Below are 22,572 nucleotides of genomic sequence, written 5' to 3'. Positions count from 1 at the left end.
GAAACGCAGTTCCTCAGCATACAGTCGATTTTGCAATTCGGTCGATGCAGGCAATTCAGTACAGCAGGGTAATTACAGAGTGTTGAACACAGGACTTGCAGCAAAGGAGCTTGCACTCTAACTCTGTCTGATCCTGGAATGTAGCAATTCTTCACCAAGGCCCATTAACCTAAGTCTGGCTTTATATCCTTGATTATGGCTTAAATAAGTACCTCCTCTGTCTTTCTTAGTACCTCTGGCTCCTCTGATCTTTGCCTCAGTCTCTCCTCGCTTCTGAATGGTTCCTCAGGCTCTTAGGCTAAGATGTTCCTGCTTCTGCATATGGGAATTCAGGAGGGAATCTTCTCCTGAACAGCAGGCTTCAGGCCTGGACTTGTCTCAGACATAGTCTAAACTCCAACTGTAGGTTACAGATACTAGACTCCGTCTCCCTTGCACTTCCCTGACTGGCCTTATATAAACTAGGGCTCCCTAGCTCCCTCTATGGACTAGAAGTAGGAATGACAACCCTAGCAGGCCTGTAAGTGCAAGTTTCAGTGACAGGAAAATACACACATTACATTACATTTTATAAAACTGACATATAGCAACTTCCCATAATTAGGAGGGACGACAGCACACCAAGTGACCTTTGGTAGTAACGGGTATTACAACTCCCGTATACTACATACCCCACTGCTTTAAGCTGAGTACGACCTCGTACTCCATCATGGGTCTCCCAACTGGAATCTCTACCTGAAATAGAAAATAGAGACATGCAGGCATACATACATGTAATTCATCTGCATTTACATTTACATCAGGTCCAATTGGCAAAAGTGAAGTGTGGTGACAAGGGGCGTCGTTCTCTTCTCTCAGGATAGTGAATGGAACGGGGGCGCTGACCTGGCACAGCGTAACATTAGAACCAGGATAGTCCATGACAATGAATAAGTCCATGATAAAACAGTAGAAAACGGTATAAAAGTTCTTGGAGGCTCAAATAACAAACATGAGTCCGTACCCAGGCTATTTCTTATTAAATCACAGAGGCTCTCATGCGGTGGAGTCCATCTCTGGGCACAATACTTTTAAAAGAATAAGAATCTCAGAGGCTCAGGTACTTTTGAGTCTGTCTCCGGGCACGGTTCCTTAGTATGAAGTTGCACAACAAACGGACAGCAAAGACAAGTGCTGTAATACCCCTGATCAACCTGAAAAGGGGGTGAAGGGTAAAAGGTGCAACAAAGGAACAGGCACAACTTGGCGTGGGGTAGCAAAAGCAGGCAGGAGGTCCTGGAAACAAACGCGGCCTTGCTGACTTTGTGATTTCAGTGGTCAACACCTACCACTGAGCCGTGGACAAACTGGCAGCTGCAACAAAGGACCAGCAACATAGGACTCCTGTCCTGGAAGGGTTAACATCACCTTCTGAAGAAATAAATCAAAGGCCTAGCAGGCTGATCACAGTGGCATATTGTAGCTGCTTGGCTCTGCTGGCAGGTATCGTCTGTAGTAGTCCTCTACAGGAGGATGTGCCCACATAACAGTATCAGGGGGCAGCTGCAGGGTAAAGGGGCCCCTAATAGGTATTGGCCCCATAGGCCTAGGGGTGAACCCTCTGATGGACCGTGCCGGCCCTGGCATAATCACTGCAGGGTGTGACATGCTTGGCGCCGCCGCAGCAAGCGGTCCGGTGCTCTGGGTGCAGCAATTCACGGCAATCGCGGGTCCGGTCTGGGGCACTGACGGAGCGGTGACAACAGAAGGCGGTCGGCGGGTGGTGACAGGCACCCTTACCTCATCCTTCCTCGGCGGTGTCTGGATCCTGGCGGTGTAGGTCTTACGCAACTCCCGCAACTTCTCCTCCAGCCGGACGATCTGCTCACCGATACTCTCGGTGTCGGAGTCGCTGTTCTCTGCTGGCGCCGCCGGCGCAGGTACAGTCACCGATGACGCAGACTCGGCCTCTTCAGGTTCTGGACTTGCATCTGGTCTCCGTCCCATCCGGATGTTCTCAAAGGTAGCACTAAGTCCTTTTAACTGTTCCAGCTCAGATATTGTCTTCTCCCGACGAGGCAGCTCGGGGGAAGGATAGGGGCTCACCCATTTCTCCAACACGGTTGGCTGCCAGAAGACGTTCGGCCCGATGAAGGAGCTCCGCTCCTGAAAGGCATGATGGGCCGGCTCTGGAGAGCGTTCCGGTTCTCGCTCGCAGCCAGAGTAGTCTTCTCCTTCTTCTGCCTCCCAATCCTCAGGTCCTCGCTTCGGACGGGTCACAGCAGTCGCATAGGGGCCTCGCAGGCCCTCGGCAGGGGTGTACTCCACTTCCTCTCCCTCGCGGAGGCTGTGCTGGTACGAAGGGAGGTAGTCTCTTTTGACAGACCTTCGATTGACATAGAGGTCTCTGCCAGTAAGATAGTCCTGAATAAACCCGTAGCCACGGGATTTGTCAAACGACAGCACCACTCCCTTTCTCCTTTCCAGGCGGGGTTGGGTGTGCGTATGCTTCTCGTGGATGGTCTTGGTCAATTCCTCATACACGATCTTAGTCTTTATGTTCCGCTTGATAGCGGCCTCTCGGATCTCCGCCATCAGGGAAGACCATTTGAACGATGGCTGAAAAAAGTCCCTCCATGAGCCATAGTAGGGCTCGGGTTCTTTCTCCCTGGTGCGGCAGGCGGGTTGCTCCGGTCCCGGAGCGTAGGCCGGTGGAGCCTCCTCTGGCTCTACACCGGTGTCGGTCATTTTCTCAATTACAGGTGCGGACGCTGCAGCAACACTCTGCTCACAATCCAACACGCTCGATCCTTCCGAGGAGAGCGATAGGGTCGCGTCAATTACAGCAGCCAGCTCCTCCCATTGCACTGGGAGGCCGCCCCCCAGGCATTCCAGTACATGGAGGGCGGTGTCCATGCTGGCAGACATGCAAATGTCCAGATAAGCCGTGGCGCCTGCCCTTGACCTTCTTCCCGCTTTTTCCTCAGAAAGGCGCCAATTTTTCCCGCCTTTTCGGGATGAAGGTGACGCAGCAGTAAATTCAGCAAGCCCAGCGGCCATCTTTAGGTACAAACGCTGTCTATTCACTGACGGCAAGCAGGAATGTTTAAAGTCCACAAAACCACACTCCAATGCGGCGATTTTCTTCCTCTGTGCAGCGCAATACTGTACAGCGCCTTTTAGAAGCCTTTGACACACTTTGGGTATGACTCTCAATCCACAAAGTCCACTTGAATAAAACAGGAAAATGTCACTTTGGTCACAGGGCAACGGTATAAGGCACAAAGTTCACGCTTCTTGCACTAGAAAGCGTGCGAATCCTGTTCGTGACGCCAAAAGAGAAGGTGCAGTGTACTCAAGTTGTGCAGTAGGTGTTTCTGGGTGTAGTAGTGCAATATACACTAACCTGGTACAGCTGACTCTCTGCAAGGGCAGGTATAGGTAGGGAATAGTTCGTGACGCCAGTGCCAAGTAAACGGTGGCACGCCGTTTGCGGATGCAGGAATAAATTGAGGAAACGTAGTCTTAAACAGAACTTCAACTTTAGTAGTTTGCAGGCAGAGACAATATTGGAAACGCAGTTCCTCAGCATACAGTCGATTTTGCAATTCGGTCGATGCAGGCAATTCAGTACAGCAGGGTAATTACAGAGTGTTGAACACAGGACTTGCAGCAAAGGAGCTTGCACTCTAACTCTGTCTGATCCTGGAATGTAGCAATTCTTCACCAAGGCCCATTAACCTAAGTCTGGCTTTATATCCTTGATTATGGCTTAAATAAGTACCTCCTCTGTCTTTCTTAGTACCTCTGGCTCCTCTGATCTTTGCCTCAGTCTCTCCTCGCTTCTGAATGGTTCCTCAGGCTCTTAGGCTAAGATGTTCCTGCTTCTGCATATGGGAATTCAGGAGGGAATCTTCTCCTGAACAGCAGGCTTCAGGCCTGGACTTGTCTCAGACATAGTCTAAACTCCAACTGTAGGTTACAGATACTAGACTCCGTCTCCCTTGCACTTCCCTGACTGGCCTTATATAAACTAGGGCTCCCTAGCTCCCTCTATGGACTAGAAGTAGGAATGACACCCCTAGCAGGCCTGTAAGTGCAAGTTTCAGTGACAGGAAAATACACACATTACATTACATTTTATAAAACTGACATATAGCAACTTCCCATAATTAGGAGGGACGACAGCACACCAAGTGACCTTTGGTAGTAACGGGTATTACAACTCCCGTATACTACACATGTCTTTTCTATGCTTAGAAGCTTACATATATTACTGGTGTCTTTATAACATTGTGCCTGTGAATAAAGCAGTAATATGTATATTATATTTCTGAGCAGATCTCAGTGTGGTGAAGCTATAATACATAGAGTATATGATATGTAGATGCTAGGACACAGCTCTGCCCTCAGCATGTCTAGCCCTGTTATTTATGTGGAGGGGGAGGGGGGTGCAGATCGCAGGGTGTTACAAAGCAGTCCTCCAAGGATTCAGCCCTGCCTCCTGGTGCTCAAACTTTTCATTTGCATATGAATAAAAATGCAGATTTCTATGCAGCTGTTTAGTATACAGACAAAAGAAAGGTATCATTTTAATCAGCATGTTGAGCCCTACCAGCCAGTATGTCTAGTTTAATATGGTTGATTCTGGTGACAGAGCCGCTTTAAGCTAAAGACCCAGTATGGACTGGAGGACAGTGTAACATGGAGACCTTACTGATGGCTGTGTGTTTAGTGTGACACATCTGAGGCTGTGATCCAAATGCTGGTAAATGTCTGGAATGTGGCATCTGTCTAGTTTGGTGCAGAGGGTATTGGATGACGAGTGTTTTTGGGGAAAAAAAGACCTCCATATGTGAGGTCTTAGAGCAAGCTAGCTGTGATTGATGGGAGTACATGCACAGAAGTCCATGTTAGCTTTTGCCCACATGTGTACTGGAGGATACATCAGAATCTTCTGCTGCAAATCCCATGAAAATATAGGACAGAAAAACACAGCATGCTGCGTCTTCTTATCCAGTAGAATGCCAAATCCCATTTATAGTCATTGCATTCTGTCAGGAGGCGTTAATTTTATAGTCAGTGTGGTCCATCAGGAGGCGTTCATTTTATAGTCAGTGTGGTCCATCAGGAGGCGTTCATTTTATAGTCAGTGTGGTCCATAAGGAGGCGTTCATTTTATAGTCAGTGTGGTCCATAATAAGGGGTTCATTTTATAGTCAGTGCATTCTATCAGGAAGCGTTCATTTTATAGTTAGTGTGGTCCATCAGGAGGCGTTCATTTTATAGTCAGTGTGGTCCATCAGGAGGCGTTCATTTTATAGTCAGTGTGGTCCATAAGGAGGCGTTCATTTTATAGTCAGTGTGGTTTTTCAGATGATCATTTTCGTTGATGGAAATGCCTCTTCTATTATTTTATTTGTTCACATTCTATAATGGACAGTTTTGTGATTATTGTAATTTATTTTGTGCCATAAACTTTTTGCCAATTATTAAAAAAAATGATAAACTTATATTTATGCTTTTACCCACATTCTTTAGTGTCTCCACATTCTGAAAGCCATAGTTTTGATTATTTTTTTGGGCGACTGTCTTGTGTAGGGGCTAATTTTTTTCAGGATGAGATGACGGTTTGATTGGCACTATTTTGGGGTGCGTATGACTTTTTGATCGCTTGCTATAACACTTTTTGTTATGTGAGGTGACAAAAAATTGCTTTTTTTACACCGTTTTTATTTTTTACGGTATTCACAGTCATGTGATATTTTTATAGAACAGGTTATTACGGACGCGGTGATACCTAATATGTATACTTTTATGTAAGTTTTACACAATGATTTCATTTTTTAAGCCAAAAAAGTAATGTTTTAGTGTCTCCATAGTCTGAGAGCCATAGTTTTTTCAGTTTTTGGGTGATTATCTTGGGTAGGTTATGATTTTTGCGGGATCAGATGACGGTTTGATTGGCACTATTTTGGGGTGCGTATGACTTTTTGATCGCTTGCTATTACACTTTTTGTGATCTAAGGTGACAAAAAAATGGCTTTTGTCACGGGGCGCTAAAGGCGCACTCGGTCTCCCATCAGCCGCAGACCTGCTGCTTAGCTTCGGGAGCAAGGATCTGTGTTTGGCCTCGTTCCCAGGGCGGCTTTGCTAGCTGGGAGGCTCACTGCTCCTAGGTCTGCCTTGAGCGCCGGACTGATCACTCGGTGCTCAACTTGTCTGTCTGTCGGTCATGTAACGCTGGCCACGTCACATGACCCTCAGACCCCACTATAAATACAGGCAGCCTGCTGGCCACAGGTTGCCTGTTGATTCTAGGTTCCTGGCTATTTGTTGGACTACTGAATATCACCTGATCCTGTTCCCTGACGATCCTTTGCCTGCTCCTCCTGTACTGCGCATCCCTCCTGGTATTGTGACCTCGGTTCCCACCTGACTACTCTTTGCGGACTCCTCTGGTACTTCTCTACTCTCCTGGTATTTGACCCCGGCTTCTCCTGACCATTCTTTGCTTTACCCTTTGTACTGCGTAGCTCTCTTGGTTCTGACCCGGTCCGTTCACTTTCCGGATTTTGTCTTGTCTGTCTTCCCTGCACATATCCTAAGTAAGGGACTGTCGTCCAGTTGTCCCCTGTCATCAGGACTCGTGAGGCAAGTAGCAGGGCTGTGGAGTCGGAGTCGAGGAGTCGGAGTCGGAGGCAATTTTGGGTACCTGGAGTCGGAGTCGGCAAAAAATTAACCGACTCCGACTCCAACTCCTACTAGATTTAAATTGGAATAAAAAAAAGGCAAGTTTAAATGTCCCAATTCACAAAAAGTTATAATTAATGACAGTATTTTTCGCCCTACAAGACGCACCTGCCCATAAGACGCAGCTAGGTTTTTGAGGAGGAAAATAAGAAAAAAAAAATTGAACCAAAAGGTGTGCTTTTGGTGGGTTTTGAACTAATGGTGGTCTGTGGATGGCACTGTTATGGGGGCATCTGTGGATGGCACTGTTATGGGGGCATCTGTGGATGGCACTGTTATGGGGGCATCTGTGGATGGCACTGTTATGGGGGCATCTGTGGATGGCACTGTTATGGGGCATCTGTGGATGGCACTGTTATGGGGGCATCTGTGGATGGCACTGTTATGGGGGCATATGTGGATGGCACTGTTATGGGGGATCATTGTGGGGGTATCTGTGGATTGCACTGTTATGGTGGCATCTGTGGATGACACATATATAGCATCTTATCTTATGTGTCATCCACAGATCCCACCCATAACAGTGTCCCTGTGTAGTGAATGGGGGCCGGCATCTGTTTCTTTAATGGCAGCGGGGCCCGGTGCCTGCTTCATTCATAAAGTGGGCGGAGCAGGCGGTGACGTAGTGAGCTACGCTACAAGCGCCCACCCGGCCTCCTGACTGCCAAGAAGTTAGTAGTAAGTAGTACAGCGCTAGATTTAAGATGATTGGAATACTTTAACAATACCCACAAGTTAGATATGATTACTGTATACTACAGTGAGCGGGGCCCTATGTAGTAGAATACAGTGACTGCACCGGGCCCCGCTGCCATTGCAGAAACAGATGCCGGCCCACAGCCCCTCCTCCTTCTCAGCCTATTCACTGGACAGTCGAGCATTCGCCCCATAAGACGCAGTGCTATTTTTCCCCCACTTTTGCGAAAAATACGGTACTTCTCTACTCTAAGAATAAAGGCCAATGCATGCAGTGCGTCACATTACCGCAAAACGAACACGTTAAGTGACCATGAAGAAGCATGCTTTTCACATGCTTCACTATATGGCACGCAACGCACAGTTAAGTAGCGGCAATACTTATACTTTCCATTGTGTTGTGTTCCGCTGTTTCAGGGAACGCAACGCCCATGGTTAACCTAGCCTCTCACTGATAACTGATTAAGTAAATATGTTTTTTCAGGACTAGACACTTGTATAAGTGAAGGGAATGGATAGTCAATAGTTCAAGACTGAAGCTGTAAACCATTTGAAAAACTGCTGTCATTCAGCTAAGGCTATAAAAACTTGTAAACTCAGATTGTTAGCTTAAACTTTAAACATGACTATGGGATTCTACTGGGGAAATCATGTTTTACAATAAATGCCCCTTTCTGGATCCTCCCACTGCCCTATCTTCAGCAGAAGATCAGCTCACAAAGGAGAAGGCAGCAGCTTCCTAGCCAGTAGTTCTGTAGTAATGACATGTACAGTTGCAAGAAAAAGTATGTGAACCCTTTGGAATGATATGGATTTCTGCACAAATTGGTCATAAAATGTGATCTGATCTTCATCTAAGTCACAACAATAGAAAATCACAGTCTGCTTAAACTAATAACACACAAAGAATTAAATGTTACCATGTTTTTATTGAACACACCATGTAAACATTCACAGTGCAGGTGGAAAAAGTATGTGAACCCCTAGACTAATGACATCTCCAAGAGCTAATTGGAGTGAGGTGTCAGCCAACTGGAGTCCAATCAATGAGATGAGATTGGAGGTGTTGGCACATTGATTGGCACTATTTTGGGGTGCATATGACTTTTTGATCGCTTGCTATTACACTTTTTGTGATGTAAGGTGACAAAAAATGGTTTATTTAGCACAGTTTTTATTTTTTATTTTTTACAGTGTTCATCTGATGGGTTAGGTCATGTGATATTTTTATAGAGCTGGTCGATACTGACGCGGCGATACCTAATATGTATACTTTTTTTTATTTATGTAAGTTTTAAACAATAATATCATTTTTGAAACAAAAAAAATGATGTTTTAGTGTCTCCATATTCTGAGCCAAAGTTTTTTTAATTTTTTGGGCGATTGTCTCAGCTAGGGGCTCATTTTTTGCGGGATGAGGTGACGGTTAGATTGGTACTATTTTAGTGGGCGTACACCTTTTTGATCGCTTGCCGTTTTACTTTTTGTGATGTAAGGTGACAAAAAAATTGTTTATTTAGCACAGTTTTTATTTTTTACTTTTTACGGTGTTCATCTGAGGGGTTAGGTCATGTGATATCTTTATAGAGCCGATCGATACGGACGCAGCGATACCTAATATGTCTATTTTTTTTTACTTTATTTTGGGAAAATGACGTTTTTGTTTATTTTGTACTTGAAACTAAATTTTTGGGGGGGAAAACTTTATTTTTTCAACTTTTTTTTCCACTTTATTTTTTGTCCCACTTTGGGACTTCAACATTTTGGGGTCTAATCCTTTACAATGCAATTCCAATACTTCTGTATTGGAATGCATTGGCTGTATGAGTAATGTGAGGGCTGGATCTCACAGGCACGTCACAGGAAGGCAGCGGCGATGCCATCGGGTCCCCCCTACAGCCCCATGGGGACCCAATGGCACCGCCGCCGCCCGCAACATAAAAAGCCGCAAACCGCAGGTCTGAATTGTCACAGGACCCCCCCCCACGCATTTAGCCAAGGTGCCTGCTCAACGATTTGAGCAGGCACCTTGTTCCGATCACCGCCCGCCGGGCGGCGGTGATCGGAAATACACATGACGTACCGGTACGTCATGTGTCCTAAAGAGGTTAAACAGGCAGAGCTGCATTCGAGAGATACAATGGAGTGAGGGCCACAGTCTCTGATGTATTTTATCATTGCATATACAGTCAGGTCCATAAATATTGGGACATGGACACAATTCTAACATTTTTGCCTCTATACACCACCACAATGGATTTGAAATTAAATGAACAAGATGTGCTTTAACTGCAGACCGTCAGCTTTAATTTGAGGGTATTTACATCCAAATCAGGTGAACGGTGTAGGAATTACAACAGTTTGCATATGTGCCTCCCACATCTTGTTAGTTTCATTTCAAATCCATTGTGGTGGTGTATAGAGCCAAAAATGTTAGAATTGTGTTGATGTCCCAATATTTATGGACCTGACTGTACACTCTACATACCTCATTTCATTGTTTTGTGTCTCCTTCTGTTCTATAGGAAGATTTCTCATCCTAAACTAGTTCAGCTACTAGGAGTTTGTACCCAGCAAGTGCCCATCTTTCTTGTATTTGAGTTTATGGAACACGGCAGCCTTAACGACTTCTTGCGCAGGAATCGGGGCACTCTGACACGAAGCACGGCTCTGGGTATGTGTCAGGATGTCTGTGAAGGGATGGAGTATCTGGAGACCTCGAACTTCATTCACAGAGACTTGGTATGTAAAATATCTCAGCTGTTTAAGTGACGTAAAAAGGTAATATAACATAGCCCATAGATGGAAAATCCTCAAACAAGTCAATCTATACATACCCCAAAATTTATTCTGCCACTATGTGTTGTCTTTCCTCTGTTTTTCTTCCTAGCTATGTATGAATACATTGTCAATAGGTAGTGTTCCTACATAGTCTGGCGATTCCAGCACTGAGTGTACTGTCAGACTTGTCACTTAATTACTTACTTGGTGGGAAATCCAAGTAGTTACCAAAAAATGGCAGAGGTGATGGAGGTGAAATAGTGGGGTCCTCTTTTGGCCACAGAAGAGAACAAGACCTGCCCAGTCTTGCATTACACAGAAAAAACACTAATGCTTAAACGGGTTATGCCATGATTGATGTAAAAAATGAAAATCTGATGTCATAAAGTAAATGACAATATCTTTGTGACAAAGCTAGAACCAGTCCTGTACCACACATGGATCCAGAGATCTCCACATTTACTGTTCCAGTTGCTCTGCCAGATTCTCTTCAGCCTGCCAGCTCAGGGGACATGGCCTTTCTGCTGCAGCTCTTGCCCTGTAACTGCCACAGTTTCTAACAGAACATATAGCTGGTGGCAGTTCAATATTTAAACTGAGCATGTTCGACCAGCTGAGTGAAACAGACAAAAAAATAAGGAAAAGAGCAAACAGCAGGTGGTGCCATACAGAAACATTTTATTGAATAACTCAGTAGCGATGCAACATTTTTAATTACATGGAATCACAAAAGTATTAAGATCTAGGTGCTGGTTTGAAAAATGTTGAATATGTTTTGTGACACAAACCCTTTAATGTGGTGGTGCTGCAGGGAAACTGAATAGTTACTGTCAGAGTTCCCTACAAATTACAGCTGATGCACAAGCTGTCATATTCTTGCTGGTAAGACCCCTGTATAAAAAGATTGAGTACCCAAGTCTACAATGCTAATTTATTGTTATGTATATCTTATTCCCTGGATTCCAACATGTAATGCCCAATTCATGGGCTAATTTGACCATAGATAAGATAATTTACAACAGATTTTTTTGTTATAATAAGTAGGTGGATGGTTTTCTGGATTTTTTTTTATTATTACCAGTATTTAATTTAACTTTTTGCAGAATAATAAACAGTAACCATTCCAAACAATGCCATGCAAGATCCAAAACAAATTATGAGCAATACCACATCACTGTAGGATGAGAGAAAAAAAATAAGTCAAAAGAGAAGCAAGAAAAAAGAAAAGGAGGGGATGAGGGGAAGGAAAAAGAGAGGAGTCGATGCATAGAGTTCTTAAACACTCTCCAATGATGCTAAGATTTCAGGAAATGTTATGTCTGCCCCCAAATGGGGCAGTGAGATCTTCCATCTTCCTAACCTCCCATATTTTGTTGAGCCATGAAGTGATTGTTGGAGTAGTCGTCTGCCTCCAAAATGCCAGGAGTCATGCTCATGCAGCATTAACCAGATGCGAACCTCAGAGCAGCCATAAGTAGAAAGAGGGATATTAAAAAGATGCCGCAAAAGCATTACTGGGGACTTAGGCTGAGTTCAAATCACCGTTTAGCTTTCGGTTCTTCTGATCCGTCAGAAGAAGGAAAAAAAAATTTAAAAAAATGATCCTGTTGCATCAATTGTCATCTGTTTGAGCCATTTCCGTCTGAGATCCGTTTTTTTAGATGGGGGAAAAAAAGTAGTGCATGCAGGATATGTTTTTTTACAGGATCCTGCTTTTTTTTCTTTCTCTCCTTCTGACGGATCAGAAGAATGCAAAGCTAAACGGTGATGTGAACTCAGCCTTGGGGCTCATGCACACGACTATTGTTGTTTTCCACGGACAATGTGTTCCGTATCTGAGTTTTTTTTCCCACTGATTTAAGTCCTCTTGCGTTCCGTTATTGCACAAAACATATCCGTATGGTTTCCGTATTTGATCAGTTTTATGCGGATCGGAAACGGAAGCAGTAACTTATTAATCACCAAACACATGAACAATATGGGCTGGGCATAGCATTTCTACAGTATGGATCTGCGAAATGTGTTCCATGTGCGTTCCGCATTTTTTGCGGACCCATTGATTTGAATAGGGCATCTAACCATGATTTGTGGACAATAATAGGACATGCACTACTTTTTTGCAGAACAGAAATACGGAAACGGAATGCACGCGGAGTACCTTCCGTTGTTTTTGCGGACCCATTAAAGTGAATGATTCCGCATACGGTCCGCAAAAAGAACTGAACGGAAGCGGAAAGAAATTACGTTTGTGTGCATGAGCCCTTAGGTAGAGAGTGATCTGAAAATCTAAATTTTATGTGCCACACCTCTGACCAGAAACTCGTGAGTGTACAGCAGTCCTAGAAAATATGTTAAATTGTCCCTGTACAAACTGTACAAGCTACAGCTTTGCCGTCCGGCCCCATTAACTAGACTGGAGACCAGTAGATTTGATCAAAGTCAAAAAAAAATTATATTTAGATTTAAATCAGTTATAAACAATGGAACAAATTTCCATGTCAGAAGTTATAATTTTTCTGGTGCAAACATAATAAAGTTAACAATGATACCTTCCACACCAATGATGAACGTGCAGAGGTACAGGATCACAACCCAAACAATATATCAGAAAATCATGTACCCTGGGTATCATTAAAATGTAACTTTACTGTGTTTTTCTAAAATAAGGTTTAAATGAACCACATTGTTGTGAGACAATATACAAATTAGTAAAAACGCCACCTACTCATTCCACAAGATAAATGGAAAAGAAAAAGGGTGGATCTTACCACATTCAGTAGAGGGATCTACACCAGATGGCGTGACAGTCCTAATGTTAAGATGGCAGAAGGACACTTGTGACCGGCACTCTTGTTGTTTACGGCAAATGAGAAAACTCCTGTTGTGCCCTGTTAGTAAGGCCCTACCTTAGAGGAGGGTAAGGGGCTATTCAGGTCACCTGCCTAACAGACACAGAGCACCCGCCCCGTATTGGGGCCTAATCCCTAAATAACCCTATTTACACAGCCCTACATGCCATGTTTCGTCCCGAATTGCCGGAACTCATCAGGAGACTTTAATGAACTTGAAGGGAATACCGAGGAAGAGAAGGGAAACACAAAATACACAAAACATTGGTCACCAATAATCCTATATGGCAGATTTCAGATAGAGAGAGCTGATAGATCATCTGTATAAAGATCTACTTACTAATGTCGACTATAGGAAGGACTTTCAGTGACAAATGTCCGTAGTCAGGTGTGGGGAAATGTCCCCTATCCACCTACGTCTCACCGCAATTTTGTGGTAGTTTGTGAGAGCGCTAGATTGCGCTACATCTCCCATTTAAATAAGCTCTATGTCCGGCTAGTCCAACCCCTAACTACCCGCCTCACCTGGCTGTCAAAACGCAGAACTTGTGGTCCGCAGGTGCAACGCACGCCATCAGCGTGCGCTCCACAGCACCGGAAGCAGGCATCACGTGATCACCGTGTTGCCGGAAGTTGGGTGGAAACTAGTGTGTAAGCGTCACCCGCAGCTTAGCAACCTGGCGGCACTCACACACATTGCCCACAAATGCCATCAATTATATATGACAGCTGGTACAAACAAGCAGAATCGCATTATCGTGGATTTAAAAGGCAGGAGCACTCGATACATTCAATGTAACTGATTAAGCATTATGCATTATGATAAGAGAGATGATCATTGCATATCCATCCTCAGTGAACTAGGTGCCCATGCAATGAAGCAAGCCCCCTATATCTATGGCATTTTAGATAAAGCTGCTGAAGTTTGCGGGGCGTGGCCTAACCGTCATGGAGTAAAGACGCTGCTCGTTTCAGCTCCTCCATAATCCGGCTATTATCCTGGACATCCGCAGTGTTGAAAACCTTCAGACTGTGCCATTGTGCCCAGTGACCGACGAGGACACTTCTGGGGGCCCTGTTTCCTGCTGCCTCCTGCATTTAGAGGACCTTACCTCTCTCCAGTCTTCTGCCCGCGCTGCTCCGTAGGATCCCGGCACCATCTTGGATCCCGGAGCGCCCGCCTGATCACGACCCGTCCCGACGCACTTGGAACTGTTGGTGAGTCCGCTCCCCCGGCTCCCTCCCTGTGGTGCTTTTTGGCCCTGGATTCTCGGCTTGCGGGTGATCAGCCGGCCGCAAGCATACCTGAACAGCATTGGGCCTGAGCGCCGAGCCTGGCTGCGGGACAGCACGAAAAGCTGTGCTGGGCTGCTTGATTACTGTGAAAGGACAGCCTCGGAGACCAGTGGGGCTGTGCGGTGACCCGCTTGACAGAAACCTGAAGTCCCAGCCCAAGCTTACCTGGAGGGGCTCCAGCGCCCTAGCACAGCTGTTTGATTGCATGGAGCCGTGCCTCACATACTCTTCACTGCAGGTACCAAGAAAGTGTGCTGTATCTCTGTAGCCCATAGACGGTCTTGCTTCTTACTACTGGCCCATCTGAGACCAGTGAGGCTCCTGTGTCCCTGATATTACTGAGGTTCTAAGCCTACTTATCCTAGGGGACCACTTGCCCCACGTGGGGACAGAGGGGTGACAACCCTCCCTTGGCGACCTACCTAAGCTTCAAATACATGGGCCGGAAGATGGGTGTAGCTGGTGGCCCCCTTCCTCCCAAACTATCAGTGGAGTCAAACCGAAGATAAAGGTCCTGATGGTCCCCCTGAACGGGAAGCGATTGACCTGAGCAGAATAATGTCGGCTATCACACAGTGTCAGTCTACCCTCACAGTTAAAATTGACCACTTGCAATCCGACCTCACCTGTCTCAGACATGACATTGATAAAATCCGTGATAGGACCACTGAAGTGGAACGAAGACTGAGTGAGGTCGAGGATGTGGCCCATCAGGGACAAAACCATGTCAGGGCCCTGCAGCAACAAGTGAGAACCTTGCAGGCAAAAGTTGATGATGCCGAAAATCGCAACAGGCGGAATAACATACGTATTATGGGCCTTCCGGAGAGGGCCAGTCGCCTGAGGTTTTTGCGGAACAGCTTATTAAGAAATGCCTGGCCCCGATTGATCTCTCCGCTTCCTTTGTGGTTGAAAGAGCACATAGAATACCTACTAAGCCCCTGCCGCCGGGCGCTCCGATGCGCCCTTTCTTATTGAGAGTCCTGAATTATAGGGATCGTGATACCATCCTAGCAGCGGCTCGTCAGTTGCATGACATCAAATTTGAAAACTCCAGGATCTCGTTTTACCCGGACTTTTCTTCGGAAGTCCAATAATTAAGACGCCAATATACCGCAGAGAGGGCTCGCCTGAGGGAAAAAGGCTTCCGATATGCGATGTTGTATCCGGCTCGTCTCAGGATTCAGGATGGAGATTCTGTCAAATTCTTCACTACTCCGGAGGAAGCTTCGGACTGGCTGGACGGGAAGGGCTGAGTACCCGTGACCCCCCGGGTTTCTATACCTTTGAGCACCTTACGGATGTCCACATTATCTGCGGGAGCTGAGGACTGCTCGCATGTCTTCACTCACTGTGGACTTTTATGTTCCCAGAGTTCAAATTGGGGACTGTTTAGTTCACTTCTGACAGGACTCTCCGATTTAGCAAGAACTTGCTAGCTTTATGTTTGGGAGGATAGGCTCAGATAGGTTGGGGTGGTCTGAGCAGGGTGGGGGGGGGGGTGTCTACAGCTACTATGGTTTAAAGTTACTAAATGTGATATATGTCTGTCCTCTGTCTTGTCGTGTGAGTGGGGGAATGAATGGTCTGGAGGTTCTGGGGTTCTTGCGACTTATGTGGTCGGCTTTATAACATGATGGCAACCTGTAACTTTATCTCCTGTAATGTCAGGGGGCTTAATGATAAAGTGAAAAGATCTCTTGTGTTTAATTACCTGAAGAAATTCTCCCCAGGTGTGGTTTTGTTGCAGGAGACCCAGTTGAGAGGTCAAAAGCTGTTGGCGTTGAAGCGTCCATGGGTAGGTTCATCATTCCACGCTGTGTATAGTAACTATGCTAGGGGGGTCTCTGTCCTGGTATCTAAAACAATCCCTTTTCAATTGCACTCTGTACAGACTGATTTGTCTGGGCGTTATGTAATTGTGCACGCTGCTATACGGGGAAGGGACTACATAGTGGTGGATCTATATTTCCCCCCCCCCCCCCCCCCCCCCCCCTTTCCAGAGAAGTGTACTTGATGATACAAACCGGATTCCAAAAAAGTTGGGACACTATACAAATCGTGAATAAAAACTGAATGCAATGATGTGGAGGTGCCAACTTCTAATATTTTATTCAGAATAGAACATAAATCACGGAACAAAAGTTTAAACTGAGAAAATGTACCATTTTAAGGGAAAAATATGTTGAATCAGAATTTCATGGTGTCAACAAATCCCCAAAAAGTTGGGACAAGGCCATTTTCACCACTGTGTGGCATCTCCCCTTCTTTTTACAACACTCAACAGAGGTCTGGGGACCGAGGAGACCAGTTTCTCAAGTTTAGAAATAGGAATGCTCTCCCATTCTTGTCTAATACAGGCCTCTAACTGTTCAATCGTCTTGGGCCTTCTTTGTTGCACCTTCCTCTTTATGATGCGCCAAATGTTCTCTATAGGTGAAAGATCTGGACTGCAGACTGGCCATTTCAGTACCCGGATCCTTCTCCTACGCAGCCATGATGTTGTGATTGATGCAGAATGTGGTCTGGCATTATCTTGTTGAAAAATGCAGGGTCTTCCCTGAAAGAGATGACGTCTGGATGGGAGCATATGTTGTTCTAGAACCTGAATATATTTTTCTGCATTGATGGTGCCTTTCCAGACATGCAAGCTGCCCATGCCACACGCACTCATGCAACCCCATACCATCAGAGATGCAGGCTTCTGAACTGAGCGTTGATAACAACTTGGGTTGTCCTTGTCCTCTTTGGTCCGGATGACATGGCGTCCCAGATTTCCAAAAGAACTTCGAATCGTGACTCGTCTGACCACAGAACAGTCTTCCATTTTGCCACACTCCATTTTAAATGATCCCTGGCCCAGTGACAATGCCTGAGCTCGTGGATCTTGCTTAGAAATGGCTTCTTCTTTGCACTGTAGAGTTTCAGCTGGCAACGGCGGATGGCACGGTGGATTGTGTTTACTGACAATGGTTTCTGGAAGTATTCCTGAGCCCATTCTGTGATTTCCTTTACAGTAGCATTCCTGTTTGTGGTGCAGTGTCGTTTAAGGGCCCGGAGATCACAGGCATCCAGTATGGTTTTACGGCCTTGACCCTTACGCACAGAGATTGTTCCAGATTCTCTGAATCTTCGGATGATGTTATGCATAGTTGATGATGATAGATGCAAAGTCTTTGCAATTTTTCGCTGGGTAACACCTTTCTGATATTGCTCCACTATCTTTCTGCGCAACATTGTGGGAATTGGTGATCCTCTACCCATCTTGGCTTCTGAGAGACACTGCCACTCTGAGAAGCTCTTTTTATACCCAATCATGTTGCCAATTGACCTAATTAGTGTTAATTGGTCTTCCAGCTCTACGTTATGCTCAAATTTACTTTTTCCAGCCTCTTATTGCTACTTGTCCCAACTTTTTGGGGATTTGTTGACACCGTGAAAATTGGAATCAACGTATTTTTGCTTTAAAATGATACATTTACTCGGATTAAACGTTTGATCTGTCATCTACGTTCTATTACAAATAAAATATTGACATTTGCCATCTCCACATCATTGCATTCAGTTTTTATTCACAATTTGTTTAGTTTCCCAACTTTTTTGGAATCCGGTTTGTATAATGGGGAGGGTTTAAAATTTGTCGACTGACCCGCTAATTATGATGGGAGACTATAATGCAGTGTTAGACCCGACTGCTGACAGACTTCGTCCCCAGGTCTCACATAATAGGTCACTTGTCAATTGGGCTGATGTGCACACTCTGACTGAGGGATGGAGATTTCTTCACCCAAGTGACCGTCAGTATTCCTGTCACTCGGCATCTTTTGATACCTTGTCCCGTCTAGATTTGGTGTTTGTTAACAAGGAGCTTCTGCCGTGGCTGTCTAGGGTGGAATACCTTCCGAGGGGTATCTCTGATCACGCCCCGTTACTCGTGATTTTGACAATGCCGCTGGCACCCCCGGATGGGCAGTGGCGTCTCAATGCTAGATGGCTGGAGGTTTTACCTGTGGCCTGTGCAGCTTCAGAAGGGGCAGTAGAATATTGGGATACTAATGAGGGGTCAGCCAATCCTACTGTTGAATGGGAGGCCTTGAAAGCGGTGCAACACGGCACTCTTATACATGCCATCTCCTCACATAGGAAAGAGCTATCGATTACTAGAACTAAACTAGAGGACGAATTGGCCGATAAGGAGAGTTCATATACTCAGACTCCTAGCCCAGAATCCCGTGAGGCGTGGGAGGAGGTTCAGAGGAGATATCACCTTCATTTACTGGAATATACTCAGAAGAAGCTATTGTATCAGAAGCAATTAGTATTTTCGGAAGGGGACAAAAACGGGAGGGTACTGGCTTATCTAGCGAAAACCAAAAATCCCCAAACAGTGGTCTCCCTGATTACCAACGCGGAGGGTGTTCACTTTTCCCAGCCGAGAGATTTATGTACGCAGTTTGCTTGTTACTACTCTGATCTGTCAGTGATATTCGGGAGTTTTTGGGTAATGTCCGGCTATCGCCTCTTTCCAGCTCTGATAGTTCTTTTCAGGACGCTCCCATTGTGGTGGGGGAAATTAGGTCAGCAATAGAAAGTATGATGGTGGGGAAGTCTCCTGGCCCGGATGGTTTCCCGCTAGAGTGGTCCAAACGGATGTGGACAGGCAAAGCAAGCGTTTGTTGAAACTCTTCAATTATGCCTTTAAGTGCAACAGACTGCCCCCGTCTTTCATGGAGGCGACCATTGCAGTAATCCACAAACCTGGGAAACCTCCGGACCAGTGCAGATCCTATAGGCCAATCTCCCTGTTGAATGTGGATGCGAAAATCCTAGCTAAGCTTCTCGCTAGACGACTCAGAGATGTGATCTTGTCCGTGATCGATCCCGACCAATCTGGTTTCATGCCGGGTAAAACCACTGATATTAATCGTAGAAGATTGTTTACCAATTTACAGGTCTCACATGATAACGCGGGATCCCGAGTGATCGCATCCCTCGATAATGAAAAGGCATTTGACTCGGTTGAATGGACTTTTATGTGGGAGACGTTGCGCTGTCTGGGCTTCCCCCAGTCCTTTATAAGGTGGGTGCAATTACTGTACCAGGCCCCCCACGGCAAGGGTTAAGGTGAATGGGTACCTGTCTCCCCTTTTTGATCTCCATAGAGGGACTAGGCAGGGATGTCCCTTGTTGCCTATGTTATTTGCCCTAGTTATGGAACCCCTTACTCAATTGGTTAAGGGATCGGGACTGATTGAGGGATGGTCTATAGCGGGAATCCAGGAGAAGATCTCACTTTATGCTGATGACCTACTGGTGTATCTAGCTGACGCGGGTCATTCCTTGGAAGCACTTTTAGATACCATAGATTGCTTTGGGAAATTCTCGGGCCTCAGGGTTAACTGGAGTAAATACAGTCTCTGCTTAATAGATGAGATGGATCTGGCAGATATATCGCCCCTGTCGCGTCTAAAAGTAGTGGAGTCATTTGTCTATTATTTGGGGATTAGAATACACAGAGATCCCAGGCAGTTCTACCGGCTCAATGTAGTCCCCACTATGGAGTTCATTACCCATAAACTGGAAGCTTGGGAGAATTTGCCACTGACACTAATAGGTAGGACAAATATGAAAAAGATGGCTATATTGCCAAAGCTCCTATATATATATATATATATATATATATATATATATATATATACAGAGCGGCTCCCATAAAAATCCCCCATATCCACTTTGCTTCTCTAGACAAGATTTTCTCCCCCTTTTTATGGAATCATCAGTCCCCTCGCATTGCCAGGAAATCTTTGAAAGCCTTATATAACTAGGGGTGATTGAGACTACCAGACATGTATGTGCACTACATTGCTGCCCAATTGGTGTATGCCTCCTGGTGGATTAGGGGAGATGCCAATAATCCTGCAGTTGTATTAGAAGCGGCTCTCGTGGGCTGTTATGAGGCATTAGCCAATTTGGTATACTGGGGGGGAGGGAATTCAGTCCTGCACTACACTGAGGCTATGGCCGTGGTGGTGATGGCCTGGAAGCAATTCGTGGTGACACGCATCGAGGGTGAGGGAGGCGACACCTGGTCCCCATACGTTCCAGTTCCATTGGGGCGCAACAGCCAGCTGCAGGAGATGCTCCATTTATCTGACTATGAATTTTGACCTCAAAGGGGTGTGAAGTACCTTACTCAATTATATGCGGATGGGGTCTTCTGCTCATTTGAGAGCCTCCGCAGGGAATATAACTTACCTCATACATGTTTCTATTGGTACCTCCAGCTGAGACACGCCTGTGAGACCCAATTTAAATCCTTATCCCTGTGTCTGAAATGTGGTCCCATTGAATCGGTGGCTCGGCTGAAACAACCACATAAACCCATTTCATCGTTTTATGTGGAAATAATGAAAATACAAGATTTGCTGCTCTGTCGCTCCTTCGAGCGTTGGAGGGCTGATATCCCAGATCTGGAGGCGTCTCACCTGGAGGAACTGAGCTCTGTCTGGAAGAACATGGTAATAAGTGCTTGTGACCAACTCATTCAACTTACCGTATTTTTCGCCCTATAAGACGCACCTGCCCATAAGACGCACCTAGGTTTTTGAGAAGGAAAATAAGGAAAAACATTTTTGAACAAAAAGGTGTGCTTTTGGTGGGTTTTGAACTAATGGTGGTCTGTGGATGACACTATTATGGGGGATCTGTGGGTGACACTGTTATGGGGGATCTGTGGGTGACACTGTTATGGGGGATCTGTGGGTGACACTGTTATGGGGGATCTGTGGGTGACACTGTTATGGGGATCTCTGGATGGCTCTTATTGGGGTCTCTGGATGGCACTGTTATGGGGATCTGTGGATGACACTGTTATGGGGGGATCTGTGGGTGACACTGTTATGGGGGATTTGTGGGTGACACTGTTATGGGGGATCTGTGGGTGACACTGTTATGGGGATCTCTGGATGGCTCTTATTGGGGTCTCTGGATGGCACTGTTATGGGGATCTGTGGATGACACTGTTATGGGGGGATCTGTGGATGACAATGTTATGGGGGATCTGTGGGTGACACTGTTATGGGGATCTCTGGATGGCTCTTATTGGGGTCTCTGGATGGCACTGTTATGGGGGATCTGTGGGTGACACTGTTATGGGGGATCTGTGGGTGGCACTGTTATGGGGATCTCTGGATGGCTCTTATTGGGGTCTCTGGATGGCACTGTTATGGGGATCTGTGGATGACACTGTTATGGGGGGATCTGTGGATGACACATATATGTGTCATCCACAGATCCCCTCCATAACAGTGTCTCTGTAGTGTGAATGACCCCCAATACAGGGGGTGGGGGTTGCATCTGGTTTTATAATGACAGCGTGGCCCGTGCAGTGACTGTATTCTACTACACGGGCCCCGCTCACTGTATATACCGTAATCTTATCTATAATTGTAGGCATTGTTAATACATACAAATTCAGGGTAATCAGCGCCTGTATTACTTACAAGCGCTCGTAGCAGAGAGGAGGGAGGAGCCAGGCCGGGAGGACGGGCGCTGGCAGCATGAGTCACTACGTCATGCGCCCACGCCGCCTGCTTCATTCATAAAGTGGGCGGCGCAGGCGCGTGACCTAGTGACTTACGCTGCCAGCGCCCGTCCTCCCGGCCTGCCTCCTCTCTGCTACCGAGCGTTTGTTGTAAGTAATACAGGCGCTGATTACCCTGAATTTGTATATATTAACAATGCCTACAATTATAGATAAGATTATATACAGTGAGCGGGGCCCGTGTAGTAGAATACAGTCACTGCACGGGCCCCGCTGTCATTATAAAACCAGATGCTGGCCCCCAGCCCCTCCTCCCTCTCAGCTGATACACCCGCCGCGCGGCATCGCGGCACAGCGTATCATTGACAGTTCGGCAAAATGGAGAATTCGCCCCATAAGACGCACTGCTATTTTCCCCCCACTTTTGGGGGGAAAAAGTGCGTCTTATAAGGCGAAAAATACGGTAAGTGGCTACACAGGGTTTATCTCACTCCAGTCCGTCTGTACCATATGCGTAGGCTCCCAGACCCTTCTTGTAGTAGGTGTGGTGAATCGAGAGGATCCTTATATCATATGGTTTGGTCTTGTCCAGTAGTGCAACGGTACTGGAGTGAGATTTGTGATTTTGTCTCCTCAAAGTTGGGGCTCCCGGGGATACTCTCCCCTATAGTATGT

At 46.0% G+C, this 22,572-nt stretch overlaps 1 protein-coding gene across 2 annotated transcripts in view; it reads left to right on the top strand.

Moving 5' to 3' along the window:
* ITK (IL2 inducible T cell kinase) overlaps positions 1-22,572 on the top strand; it is a 139,948-nt gene that overhangs the window by 91,701 nt on the left and 25,675 nt on the right. For both annotated transcript variants that reach the window (XM_040439984.1, XM_040439993.1), the window contains exon 13: positions 9,954-10,170. In XM_040439984.1, the coding sequence (XP_040295918.1) occupies positions 9,954-10,170 (217 nt within the window). The remainder of the gene's footprint in view (positions 1-9,953; positions 10,171-22,572) is intronic.

The sequence above is a fragment of the Bufo bufo genome, chromosome 1, assembly GCF_905171765.1.
Source record: "Bufo bufo chromosome 1, aBufBuf1.1, whole genome shotgun sequence".
Lineage (NCBI taxonomy): Eukaryota > Metazoa > Chordata > Amphibia > Anura > Bufonidae > Bufo > Bufo bufo.
This window is presented reverse-complemented; position numbering and strand designations above follow the sequence as displayed.